At 40.9% G+C, this 14,825-nt stretch overlaps 1 protein-coding gene across 1 annotated transcript; it reads right to left on the bottom strand.

Annotated features, from left to right (window-relative positions):
* Window positions 1–204: 204 nt before the first annotated feature.
* si:dkey-8e10.3 (serine/threonine-protein kinase SBK1) lies at window positions 205–6,474 on the bottom strand. Its single transcript, XM_035646363.2, has 4 exons — window positions 6,175–6,474; window positions 5,041–5,205; window positions 4,256–4,458; window positions 205–2,973 (listed from the first exon to the last, which is right to left on the bottom strand). Exons 2-4 carry the CDS (start codon window positions 5,201–5,203, stop codon window positions 2,299–2,301), a joined length of 1,041 nt encoding a protein of 346 aa, XP_035502256.2. The 5' UTR covers window positions 5,204–5,205; window positions 6,175–6,474; the 3' UTR covers window positions 205–2,298.
* Window positions 6,475–14,825: the final 8,351 nt, after the last annotated feature.

Raw genomic sequence — 14,825 nt, 5'->3', positions numbered from 1 at the left:
TCCAGCGTAAAATGGCCTCTTGTGATTGGTCCAGAGACTTCTCACATAATAATGTTGTCACTCTTTTAATGAAGGGAAATGTTTAGTCATTTAGTAATCTTTTAGTCATTATTTAGTTTTTGAAGATTTATCTTGATGATTAAAAATAAAACTTAAAATATGTTTTCCATTCATTTAGGATGGCCCAGCTGTACAAGTGGGTTATCCCAGGCCCATCAGGCACGCCCATAACACCGCGGTAGCCATGCACTGAAAACCTAATAAAATGTTATTTTTTTCTGCATATAAGGCCAGACTTTAAAAGTCCATGAGATTAATATACTAGCTGTTGACACAGGGTAGGTATGCAAAGCATTATTATAATCTTTTTGAACACAGGGTCTGTTATTTCTTTCAGCGCAGCACAGATAGTTTGTGTGTGACTGCCAACAAAGGCTTTGTGGTTGGATTTTCCTTGGCTGTATTAGCATATGTATGACAGACCTGGATGTGAAATCAGGACCAGAGGTCAGGGTAAAGATGACCCTGGTGTAGTGTAATGCCCTAAATATGCTGTAAAGCATGATGGGGGGGGGCATGCATGTCCAGACCTCGTGCCAAGTTGCCCTCCTCAGAGGCTGTATGCACCTGTGGCCTCCTGTGCACCCCAGCCAAAGACATCCATCAGTGGAGAACCAGCTGCAGCAGATAGTCAAGGGTAAAGAGGTTGATTATGGTCAGTGAAGTGAGGCAGAGATCGGACTCAGGCCATGGATCTAATTTCAAAGAGGATAATATGATATATCTGCCCGGGAGAGTGGCTACGACAGACCAGTATCCATTGAGTGGATGGATGCATGCCTTTTTTTAATGTACCTTCTACAGTACATGCTTGTCATCATATATACAATGTTCTGAACAAGGATACAACACACGTGAACTGTGTGAGATACATGGTCGGAACTGTTTTTTACTAAGTCTATTCTTAGACTTAGCACATTCGTGCAGCAATATAGTTCCACTTTACTGACTATTTGTTCAGTCATGACAGACCTCATCCCCTGTGAAGACACACACCCTCCATGGAGTCTTTGGGCTTTATTAGACAACTGATGGTAGAGACAGACAGGACAAAAGGGGATAGACAAAAATGTAACAGATGTTGCCAACTGGAATTACTGTAAATGAGACATGTTGCAGTTGTAGTAGTGTATGGTATGGCTGAACAGTTCCTCTAACAGGACGTCTCTGTTAAATGATCTTTAACGGGGACACTAGTGTGGTCACAATGTGCCCCTGATCAGGATAATGTAAACATTGTACAAACGTAAGTGTCTTTGCTAGTTTCAGATCAACGCTGTTGTCCTTTTTTTATCCAAGTGCCAAGTTGTTTGAATAGCAACTTCACTTGCACCCATCTGACCACTCATGGGCATGTTGGTCTTAAAATTAATACTTCTTGTTGGATCATTTCTAAAGGCAGACGAAAATGATTGTGCTTTTGACCAACAAAAAAATCTGATCTTGAGTCATTTGCGCAGTATTTCACTGTTAGTTTAAGGCAAATTATCAAGACAATAATATGTGCCTACATAGGTGGGTGTGCAACACAAGTGCTTGTTACACCAACTGACGGTCTGCTTATGCATAAAGGGAAACAGTTTCCTCTGCAAAGAAGCATTATCTCCTACTCCTTGGAAATTCTCCAGGTCAGAGTGCATCTCCCTGCAGCTGCAATGGGAGATGCACTCTGATTGGTTTATTGCATGTTATGCCTAAAATACACCAATGATTAATTAACTACGTACATACCTATTGAATAATGCGTCTGGCGCTGTTACCATTTTTTCTGCCATTAAACTAAACTTTGCTTAGGAAGTTGCCTAAATCTTGAAAGGATCCTGAAGTATTTCATCGTCAGCCATGATAAGAGCTGTTGGGATTCTCTTAATGTTTAGGAAAGGTGCTTTCCTACAACCTTTACTATCTCCTTCAGCATATGGTAGACTGGACTTTCCTATTTGAAAGGAAAGGAGAAATAGATGCCCCACAATTCATTGCAGCAGCAATATGTAACGTGATGCTTCATGCACGAACGTAAACGATTAAATCCGAGCACCGCTGTCGGCTTTTCCTAAGTCCTTTGAGTCCTCCTTTGCACCTTTCCTTGACCTCATGACGTTATGTCCACCCCCCGTAAAAAAGAGCATCAAGAGCTTTGTACAATGTGCTTGGATGATAAAGATAGAGCCCATAGTTTCAGATGCTGTTAAATCATAAGGGAGCTAAATATTATACAGGAATACAGTCCACAAGTCCCTAAGCTGAAGGACGCTCCTCTACCCAACTATGCCCTGGAGTATTTTCGGATATGCTGTCTTTTTCTTCTTCTTTCTTCGTCTTCTGCTGCCCGTTCCCATGTGCTTTCTTAAGCCAGTCCTTCTCCACATATGCCCTCACCTCCCCGACTGTACACCGGTTTCCTGCATCCAAAGCCAGGAGCTTACCAAACATCTCCATGGCTTCTGAAGTGAACTTTTTCCACAGAGGAGGAATGTCCTCCTCATCATTAGATCTCTCCTCCATTCTGCACCAGTCAGCAAACTCCTGGTAGAAGTCGTCTGAGTCCATACAGCGCTCCCAGGGGAAATAGCCCGTAAGAATACAGAAGATAAGCACGCCAAAGGCCCAGGTGTCCAGGCTTGGCTCAACGCTGAGTGGAGGAGCAGTCGCCTCTTTCTGGCCCTCCAGCAGGGCCATGGTACAAAGCTCCGGGGCCATGTAGGGCAGAGTACCTGTGATGAATTGTATGAGGGTGCCTCTCTTCTGGGCCAGACCAAAGTCTGCCAGCTTGACCTGGCAGCAATGATTGTCCAGCAGGAGAATGTTTTCAGGCTTGACATCACGGTGGACCAAGCCATGGCTGTGGATGAACTCCAAAGCACTGGCGATCTGCAGGACGCAACGTTTGACTGAAGATTCTGGAATACCGACCTGAACAAATTAAAGGAGGATAGAGCTTTTTGTATCATTTTGCAAAAGTGCCAAAATAAAAAGTCAGGACTAATAACAATCATCACAATGCGCCTCATGAAGACTGAGAGCATGTTCGCATGCTGACATAAGCATTCAAATATTAGTAACGACCTCTGCCAAGGAGATTATATTTCCATTAGCATTCCTTAGTCTGTTAATTAGTTAGCAGGATTATGCAAAAACTACGCAACCGTTTTCCACAAAATTTGGTGCAAGGGTTCAGCTATGGAAATGGAAGAATCTATTACATTTTCGGAGCAGATACAGACAGATTGGTTTTTTTTTCACTTTCTTAACATGGCGAGATAGGGTGTTAGCCTTGGTGGGGGTATGAAGTGTGTTGATGACTGCAAGGATGTGTACTGCCACTTTTTCAGGGGCAAAACCAACATTTAAGTCCAGTATTTCCACAAACTGTGACCCGTTTTTTAGAAACCAATCTATAAACATGGGCCCATTGTTCACCTTTTCCCTGTACGAAGCTGTATCACACTACTTCCACTGTCCATGCCTATTAGTAGCACCGCCATGCTCAGCAGGTGCAGAAAATTGACTATAGTGACTAGGCCTTCAGTTTGTGGACAGTTCAGCTTATTGGGAGGAGAAAACATTGGGGCCATGTTTGTAGTTCTGGATGTTCAACCCAGGCACAGCAATCACCTGTGCAAACTAAAAAAATGAAAGCTGCCGCTTGTTAACAGGTAAAAACACATAATGCTCATATTTCCCTCATGAGGTTTGTGCTTAGAAACCTGTGTGGATATTATGGTGTGTCGAGGTGACCCATGGGGCAACACCGTATCTAAATACAACCTCACAGATTTGCTTCCGTGGCTGTAGTCTTACGACCCTATATTACACCCAGCACAAAGTGGGTCCAATGTGACACAAGTGTCTTTGCTAGGCGTGTTGGCCTTAAAATGAGGGGTGGTCAAGCATACTTTTGGCAAAGTGCTATCCTTAGTCAGAGGAAAGCAATTTTGTGATTAACCAACAAAAACCTGGTCTAAAGTCAGTGGCGCAGTATTTCACAGTTATTTTAAACTGCATATACTGCCAAGGTGCAAGTACACGTGCTTTTAAAGGGAATGGGAGCAGGTTACGCACCAAACACACCTACACATCTACAAAAGTGTGTTTGGCCTAGATGCACTTTCCTTATGTTTTTGAGACCATGTTGTCTGATTGTCAAATTAGAGCCCTTAGTCTCTCAGTCTTTTTTTGCCAATGTTTGACTCACCTTTGGTTGGATGACAGCAAACAGGTCCCTGCCAATGACAAGCTCCTGGGCAAAGCAGTAGTGCTCATTAGACTGGAAGGCGATGCCAAAGAGGCCCACGATGCAGGGGTGGCAGGACAGGTGTAAGGAGATGCAGTACTCTCGCAGAAAGCCCTGCAGCTTAGTCGAGGCTTTGGGCATCACTTTCAAGGCCATGGGAGTCCCTGCAGACCATCCATACTTTACTTTGGCTATTATTAGCACTGGTCATTCACACCTCCTTTGTCTTATGAGACAATTGCACAATTAAAAATATCGATGACCACTTAAGTGACTCTATACTCATGTGAGTTATGTGCTGTTTACAGTTATTATTATCTAATAACCCATTACATGGGTTTTCGACAATCCTTAAACCTCCAACCTCAAAAAAACCCAGTGGGTTTTTAAGCGGTGCTTTAAGCGGTTGCTCTGTATAGGTCCTCCCGTCTCTCTCCTTAGCCTCTAATTATTTCTAGTTGCAACAAAATGTTTTTAAAAGTTTCAGAGAGGACTTTCAGCACCCTGTCAATATTACAGTACAACAATTTGAGAACCCAGTTTGTAAATTTTTTAGGGGGGGGGGGGGGGGGGGGGGGGAATGTGTTAATCAGATATTCAGATCAGCAGATGCAACAGATTTCATTACACTACATTCATTATATCACTCAAATTGATGATAGACATAAATTGTTCCAAAAAAGCATATATTTTTCTTTAACATTATTCTTCACTGTAAGGGATTGAAAACCAAAGTGTAGCCATACCCCTGAATCGATGTGTCACAAGCAGTACTTTGCCGTATTTCCCTCTGCCGATCTCCTTGACGACATTGAAATGCTCCTGGATCTCCCGGTGACTGAGGCTCTGAGCCGTCAGCTCCATCAACTCATCGATCAGGCTGCCGTCAGCGAGGCCCAGCTCAATCATCACTACCCACACATGGACAGAACAAAAAAATAAACTGTATATTTACTTAAAAAAAACAAAAAACATTACACACACTTGTATTAAGTGTTCACTACAAAACTGGATTTCTAAATCCAATACCTTTTAAAACTAACTAAGACAAATCACTACTTTCAAATGTAATTTTCTTTACATTCACAAATCTAAACCAAGGACAATATGGTCATGATACATGACAACCTAAAGCTGTGATTGCTTTGAGTGGGTTCATTTGAACAACTCAACACTAAACACTTGAGATTTCCACTGTGTTCAGACAACACATTGCACAAACCAGTTCTGTTTCAGTGAAACCTGGCCCTAAGGATTTCTATATTCTGGAGTGTATTTATCCCTACATAAATGGAACAGTATGTCACTATTGACGTATCCAGTTACAAGTGAAATGTAAAGTGTATTAGAACCAGTCATGGCTATCAAAACTGTGTCCTCAGGTACGAAGCATAAAAAATAAATCTGAATAAGATTATTTTTATTCACATATTTAATTAACTTTAAAAACACTAACGCTTTTCATTTGCTTCAGCAAATAAACATACTATAATTATAATTTGCAACTGCCTCTTTTGAACAATGACTGCTGACTGGGCAGGTTGACCTGATATGTAATAATATATAATTTATTAATTCTTAATGTGCAGCTGGGTAAAGTACACAGTAAATATGAGGAACCACTGTTAATGGGGAGTCCTGGTTGTCAAGTGTAACATCGAACTGCAGTGTCGCCTGTTAGATTTTTCACCGGGGGACTAGTTTTGCATATCATACAGAATCATACAGAAAGAAAGAGAAGAAAAACCCTAGCCCACCATCATAATATCATAATATGTCTAGTGCATGTTTTTGTCAGTGGTAATCATTGAATATTTTATTATATAATTGTCATTCGTAGCAGTATACTTTTTCCAATATTGATTGCTTTTTGGTCTTACCTTTTTACTTGTATCTTCTCAATACAGTCACGAGAGTCCGACGACAGGCACACAAAACCACACACAGAATGACATGCGTACAAAGACACTCACACCACCATGCTTACAGCGGACAAAATGCAGCTATGTGTTCTACAGAAGAAGTGAAAGCTTGTCCTGTCAGTGGGCTCGTCCACCTTCGCTGCTGCTGCTACTGCTGCTGCTGCTGCTGCTGCTGCTGCTTCATGGATCAGCGTCCAGAGTGGACCTGAGAGCTTTTCACAGCTCGGCATGAAGGTCTGCTCTCAACTGCTCCGATTTTGACAGAGCCCACTGTGACAGCTGATTACAAACTGCCTCTGCAAAGGGCAGGCAGGCAGACACACTCACACACACACACACACGCACGCACACACACACACACACTCACACACACACACACACAAACACACACACACACACACACACACACACTGGCCTACATACAATCAGCTACACATTAATTTGTACTGTCTGTATATTTAATGCATAAGCACATGAAAAGCATCATCATCGTTTTGACAGATGTTAAAACATTTTCATGGGTCTGACTCTGATGTCAAAGTGTGTAGAATCACATTGGACCTGAGCCTTGCGGCTTCCTCTCAGTGCAGGTGCATACCGTATTACATGAAATTGCCTATCAGTCACACAGTGATTTTTGGCTTTTCAACACAGACACCAAATCTTATTTTTCAAATCATGCACGTGAATGTCAAGCTTTGTAAAGACGTGTGTGGCTTTTATGCTGCATGGCTCCAGTTACAAAAAAACACAGACACAAAACTGTAACTGCTTTTGGGGAAATACTATAATTTGAAAAAATACCTTTTAAACGACTTTCAATGGTGCAGTGTAACATACAAATCACCTTATTGTTTCCTGCTACGTCATATTTTTTACTCCAGAGTAAGTTGTGCTTCGCCAAATTGATTTGACTGCCTAAAGTTAAAGCTTCTCCTCGAGTTAATACAACGAAATTTTACTTTTGATATTTGAAGATTGTTTTGCTGGCAATCCCGTGGGCATTTGGCAACTTAACTGGGTATCGTTGTTGCTTAAAACTAACCAAAGATCGGACAAAAAGTCAAAATAATAATAACCAAAAAAAGGAAAAGAAATTACAGGAATCAAGCTCAGTCCCCTGGGTAAAAGTCCTGTGTTATACGCATCCACCCAGCAACTGTGTCTGTGCCCCCTATGTCCTACAACTATGACTCAGTGGTGTTCAAAGCTGTACATGTGCGCGTCTGCGAGGCAATAAAATTGAGGCTTGAAAGAGTTAATCATTTTATTATACACATTACATTACATACATTTATCCAACGCTTTTGTCCAAAAGCAACTTACAATAAATGCATTCAACTATGAAGATATTACCCAAAAAGTGCAAGAATCATGTGAGAACATTTCTAAAATAGGCAAACGGCTTCAAGTGCCCCATTTAAAATTTTTCTTTCCTCCTGTTTTAATTATAGAGTAAGGTCCAAGTCTGACCAGGTGAGTTTCAGTCTGCGACGGAAGGCTTGTGGGCAAACAGACGGGATTGATACACTATTACTGTATTGTACTCTATAACTGTAACACTGATGCCATCCCATATTTGGTCTGAATCATGTCCCACATCATTCAACGTGGCTTTTAGGATGGGAAGGACGACTCTGGTGATCCTTTCAGTTCCCATGACAAAAGCAAAATTGCTTTGAAGGTTGCCTTTGTTATAGCCAGACTGTATATCTTTTTTTTGCCATCCATATAACAATGATTATGTAAAATTAAGAGTTTTTAACAGTATTTCATATATGTGGACATTTTAGTAAGACTAAATGTATGTGTGTTAGAACTTTCTCCATCATAGTGGGAGACAGAAACAGAGCCTGAGCCGGCCCAGTAAGATTCTTACCTTCATAGCCCCCAACTATAAGCCATGAATGCACTCAGGCTGCGGCACACATACAGATAAATCCCAGTGGGGAATCGCCTACACCCCGGGCCACACTAATGGGGTTGAGTAAAAGTGTGTCTGGGTGTATGTGTGTGTTGACCAGTGTTTCATTTACAGCACACTCACTCAACAGCGTGACCCCTGGTAGTTATTCTGGGGGCGCCGAGCGCACAGGCGAGCACGACTTACAAAGAACCAGATACTTTGGAGTGTTGGCCCGTTGCAGGGCTGCAGCTGGTTAATGAGGTGTCGGACACTGAAGTTCAGGGGCCGCTCACTTTCCCAAAAGCTACAAAAGGTCATTCTGTTGGAGATAACTGGTATAAAAACTTGGACCCTGGGTGACCCTCCCAAATTAAGTGGCTGGACATAAGGTGGGAAAGTGTTCTTCAATTACCAAATGAACCCATTGGATTCAACTTGAGAAAAGGTTCAGATGCGACTATATACAGTATAATGTCTCTGTTCTTCTACCGCATGGATTATAAAAGCTTCCTGTTGCTTCTCCGGGGCCTGTAGTCCACTAACACCATAGCAGCCGTCCCGCGTGCTTGGGTCAGGCTGCCATCGGTGATTAAAGTTATGTTGTGTTATGTTGAGCGTGTTTTGAAGTTTGTGCTCATCATGTTACGCTGTCACCACAGACATGCGCTCATGTCATGTTTGGGATCGTTTACATCCCCGGATGGTGCAGAATAGTCTTGGGGGCGCCAGGCAGCGTCCATATCACAACTTCCTTTCCCATTACGATACCACTGCTGTCCTCATGGTCTCACCGGAATGGAATTACAGAGCCCGTTTAGCCGGACAAACCAGCTCCATGCAGGCGGCGCTCTCGCTTTTCTTCTGGCGAAACATTTTGAGATCATTTTTTTACAAAGATACACCATGCCATGCAGCTCCAGCTGTCTGTTCACGGGTATCAGTGAAAAGATTATGATTTTGTTCCATGATTAATATTAGATAGGCACTCAAAATGCTCCTGCTTCGGACATGCTGTGCAAATCAAACCAATTCCAAAACAAATTTAACTTCGTGCCCACCTCCACATTGTGGAGAGTTCACCGGAGGCCAATGTTTCCAAAAACCGTATCTGTTTTCTGCTGACATGTAGCTCTGTAGACCTCATGCCTAATAAATCAGTCATTGGATCTTTAAGTTAATATCAGTGTCGACTCGCACTGTCTCGCTGTCCAGAACAAAGGTTGGCCTGAGGAACTGTGCTTAGCTCATAGTCATGAGGCAAGTGCAACAACTCAGCTCCATCAACCATGAAAAAGCCCACCAAGCAGCAGCGATACAACACACACACACACACACACACACACACACACACACACACAGACTCTCTACTATAGTCCTAAAGCAGCATTTTGGTGCGATTACAACTGTCTCCAATTCAGATTTTAAAACATTTTCATGGGTCTGACTTGAGCCTCACGGCTTCCTCTCAGTGAGCTCACTACTAAATGCAGCTGCATACAGTATTACATGAAATTTTCTACTGGTCAAACAGTGATTATGGCTTTTCAACACAGATAATGAACCTTCCCCCCCCCCCCCCCAATAATGCAGGGGAAAGTGCTGTGTGGCAAAAAATTATTTTTTGCTGAATAGATATTCACCATTTTAAATCATGCATTGTGACACACATTTGGTCAAGTACTTGATACAGATTTACTACTGTATATTTTGACTCCACTAGAGTTCACAGGGTAAATTGTGCCTCACCAAATTTATTTGACAGCTGTAGGTGCTACTTAACAAACTTTGTATTTGTTAAACCATGCAACCCTATACAATTTTTATATATGAACCTATTTAAGGTTAATAAAATGGTGAAAATAATAATAAACAAAAAAAGGAAAATAAGAAATTACAGGAGTCAAGCTCAGTCTCCTGGGTGAAAGTCATGTGTTGTACACACTCACCCACCGCACCAACAACTGTGTCTGTGCCCCCTAAGTTGTCCTCCAACTAAGCGACAGTGGTGGTCTGTCTATGAGGGAGTAAAACACATTCCTATCTCCATACAACTTGTGTGTTTAACCTGTGTAGAACCATTTATTGCATGGTGGTGCATCCAATCTGAGGAATATATAAAAAAAATGTAACTTAATTTAAAAGCAACCATATTAGCCATTACCAAAATGAATCACCAAAAGTAGATTTGATTCTTAATAATAAGATTACTCTTTTCTCTGTTGCTGTGGAATGACGTGCCATTACTGTGCTGAAGTTGTCTTTCAACAAAATAGAAAAATAACCAAAATTTAAGTTTTATTTTTGCATTTTATGACTGCATTAAAGTGTAGCCCATAACAGGCTAACATAGGCAGCTGAATGACAGAGACTGTCCTCTTCCAAAAAAAACGACCAGATAGATACTTTTTGAAACAGCGTTTTACCACATATGTGGTGGTTTTTCCGCAGACCTCTAGTGGTAGTTATGTACACGGACGCTAGAGGCTAGCAGTGGACCTGGTAAGTCCATCAAGTTTGCGTATTTAAATGGATTTGCTTATATTCTGTAAAGTAATCGTGCAGATTCTCTGCCATGTCACCCCAAGTGAAAAATAAGTATATTATTTTATAATATACTTATTTTCATGTATTTTCATCAGGTGAAGTCGCTCCGCCAGTGACCCGAAGGTCGGTGGTTCGATCCCAGCTTCTGACAGTATGTGAATGTGTTTGAATGTGGCAGAAAAATGTGAGATTAATATCAGTGTTTTATGAACGTGTTTGAACGTGTGAATGTGCTATAAGTAGTCTGTAAAATCAGACTTTTACCATTTATATTCAGCACATGAAAGCATACTAAAATGCTTTCAGAAAATATACCTCAGTGTACTATTTCCATATTTCCAGCACATTTTAATCGTATTATAAATACAGTGAAATTATGTTAAAAGTTCATTTAAGTGAATATATTTGTTTCACAATATATTGGAAATACACTATAATCTCACTCTCAGTGTACCTTTTCTACATTTGGCCCAAAAAGCTCTGAGGCGAATTAAGTATTTGTGGTGTACCACCTGTAGAGGCGCCATTTTAGGAAACGGTCGACATGGTCATTTTTAACATATACAACATAGTTTTTCATGTGAGTTGGAGGACTTGTTAACATTAGCTTAGGAGCAGACAGAACTGAGGGAGGAAGCTCAGAGGAGCTGGACTCAGGCATGAAGAAGGAGAAGCAGCTTAACAACAGTATACCTGTCACTCATTGGATCAGTCCTCACATTTAACATAGCCTGGTACAACTTTCTCACATTTAACATTGAAGCCTGGTACAACTTTCTCACTATAATAAGCGGGACAAAACTCAACAGAATCATAAACCAAGCATCTAAAATCATCACTCAGACCCAACTCTCAGAATTTTACAGTCATGCAGTAGAAATGAAAGCAGTTTGCATCACAATGGACTCCCCACATCCCCTTCATCACTCATTTCAGTCACTTCCTTCAGGCTGCCGATTCAGAGTACCTTTGGCTAAAAAGAGAACCTACAAAAACTCTTTCATTCCCACTGCAATATGCACTTTAACCAAGGCCAAATTTACATTACTTTTTAATGCAGCTCTGCTTTGCACACATGCTTTTATCGTTTTATTGAATTGTTGGTGTGATTTTGTGTCTGAGCTACAAACTGAAGGCAATTTTCTGTCACTCTGTGATAAGACAATAAAGTTTTGTGAATTATATTTAATCATGATAAAAAATTCCATGCAGCCATTTTCTACGATTACGTGCGGCCATGGCTCAGGAGGTACAGTAGAGAGGTCCTCCACAAACCGGAAGGTCGATGGTTTTCTCCATGCTCCCCTAGTATGCATGCCATGTTGACCTTGGGCAAGACACTTGACCCTAAATTGCCTCTGAAGGCTCTTGCAGTGTATGAATATGACAGAAAAGGCGTGGTAAATAATCCTCTGTATGAATGTGACTTTTACTGTAAAAGCGCTTTGAGTGGTCGATAATACTTGGAAAGCGCTAAATAAATACAGTTCATTTACCAGAGTTTTCTAAGAAGCTTTTTTTTTAAATTGGGAGGAGGCTTATAAATGAATAAATATTAATATTTTCCACCAGCTTTTGATTGTCTGGTGCTCGGCAGGTTGTGAACCCGTGCCGGTTCTGACCTATGCAAAATTATGCTAAGGGGCCCTCCTACCTAACTCATGAGCCATGTAAACCCTTTACCATTGCCACACAGTAACACCCGACACCCCAGTGCTCCCACTCCAATCCTCGTTCCTTTGAAACGGTTCGCTCCATCTGTCAGTCTAAGAATGAATTGATCTACAGGGAACAGAATGAGGTATAAACAAACAATATTTACTGGCGATCAAGCATCTCCTCAACGGACAAATTCACGCATCGCAACTGTAAATTATGGACAACGATATTTAGCAATTCTAAATGTTATCAGCTCCATCAGGCCCATTCAAACTGGCTCCCACAGAATTCCTTGAATACATTTCAAATTTAAAATACTGTTTATATTATGGCTTGTCTGAATAAATAATGGTTATGGTTAATCGACTTCAGCTGAGAGCAATTGTTATTTCAGACTTGGAGAGGGGAGAGCACACGTTTACCTGACTGCTGTTCCCACAGTTCACTCTGATTCTCTTCTCATCGAGGATACTTACGGTTCACCCACTCGCAATGTTAACCAACTAAGCTTAATTTGGAATCTTATTTTACTACTAACAATTGTAATGACAGCGACTAGGGAAAAACAGTGCCATATAAAATGGTAAAAAATTATAAAAATAATAAAAATAAATGTTTAAGGCATTCCTCACAAACTGCATCTCTCACACAGCTGCTCGGAACAATAGCCAAACACAAGGAGGCTGGATCACATGTGACATTTAGTTTATCGCTGGAACTTTGAAATTTAGCCCTGTGTGAAGCCACATGAATACGTCCTCATTTCCAAAAGTGTCGCTCTTATCAAAGATTAAATCTGACAGCTGGTCTGAACACTGGCCGGGCCATAAATGAAAGGTTGTGGCCTCACTCTCTCTACGTGCACAAATTTCCTTGCACATGGCGTTTCCGTCATTTGGTTCATTAACAGACACTTTTTAAAAAGGCTCACTATGTGTGTTTAGGCACGGTGCACAAGATTGGTTTCAGCCATTATACTCGGGTGAAATGCATCACCCGCCACATTTTGAAGTATGAACATGTGCAGCCGCACAGTGTATGCACCTGCTGTGGAAGAACAGATTTATTAATCATCAGTAATGATTGTGGGTGTAGGGTTCATGAGCATGAGAGACTGCATCTTTACGGTCCAAATCTTGGTGACAGATCACACACACACACACACGAACAAGTTATGCACAACATCCACGCACACATTTGCACATACATGTAGCTCTAACATTCCCGACTGCATTCTTCAGCTGCTGCTTTTAAGTTCTGAAGGTTTAACATTACCACTCCCATGACAGAGATGATTCGCATAACTCTTGTTTAATTGCTGTCATTATTTACTGCTAATCACTGACTGGGGCTTGCATGATTAAAGAAGGATCAGCGCTTACACGGCCATAATAAGGGGAACTTCTGCAACGGTGTTGGAGCGAACTCTCTGAATGGAAGGAACGTCAAGTATGTTCAGCTGCTGAATTAGTCAAAGAGTTTCATTCGGGTTAAGTTAAATAAGCATATTCCATAATTCTTGTTTATTGATTCTATGCTTGTTTACTTGTTGTATTTGAAAAAAAACAGATGATGGATTGTCTAAATTTGCATGATGGCTGGAATAATTGTGGTCTTCTTTAACTTTTGACGGATAGTGAACAATTAAGAAATGTTTATTGTAGTGTGCTCAATGTAATTGTAAGCAGATTTGTGTGATTATTGCAGGTTTTTCCATTGCTAGCATGCATTGGTCTGAAGTCGCATTGTCAGAACTTGTCACACAGTCAGTTAAACAGAATTCTACGTGGACCAAAATATTAATAATTTTCCATTGCTTTCACACACAATACATTTGATGACCCAATTTTCCAAAATCCATGAACACTTTTCTCATTCATACTCCACCAACGGCAAAACACTACATATATTTGCATCACAGTTTTAGAAAAGGCTAACACATTTTTTCAAAACTGTTCAAAGCACATTCAAAACAGAATGATGGGAAAGTTCTTGCATTTCGGCAAAAAACTAATTAAAATATAGAGAAAATCTTGTAATAAATGTAATAATAATCATTCCAATCAAAGATGATTGCAAATTCAGCTGAAAGCCTACCAATATGTGTTGAGGACAAATGAGAGGAAGATCAAGAGCGATGATGTTGACGTGAACTTGTGGCCAAATGCAATTCATATCAATTTTCAATTCAATTTTATTTGTATAGCGCCAAATCACAACGTACATTATCTCAGGGCACTTTACATAGTGAGGTCACGACCTCACAATTTTACAGAGAAACCCCACAGTTCCCACAATGAGCAGCACTTGGTGACAGTGAGGAGAGAAAAAAACAACAACTTTACATTAACATGATGAAAACTCCAGCAGAACCAGAATCAGTCGTGTGCGGAACATCTGCCTCGAAATGCAGGAGAGACTCTTACTGTAACTATGCTCATCAAATGACCATGCCTAAATATATCCTATAAACCCACCATTGTATACTGTGTATACCACA

The sequence above is a fragment of the Scophthalmus maximus genome, chromosome 3 (genome assembly GCF_022379125.1).
Source record: "Scophthalmus maximus strain ysfricsl-2021 chromosome 3, ASM2237912v1, whole genome shotgun sequence".
NCBI lineage: Eukaryota > Metazoa > Chordata > Actinopteri > Pleuronectiformes > Scophthalmidae > Scophthalmus > Scophthalmus maximus.
The sequence above is the reverse complement of the archived record's forward strand: the minus strand, read 5'-3'. Positions and strand labels throughout refer to the sequence as shown.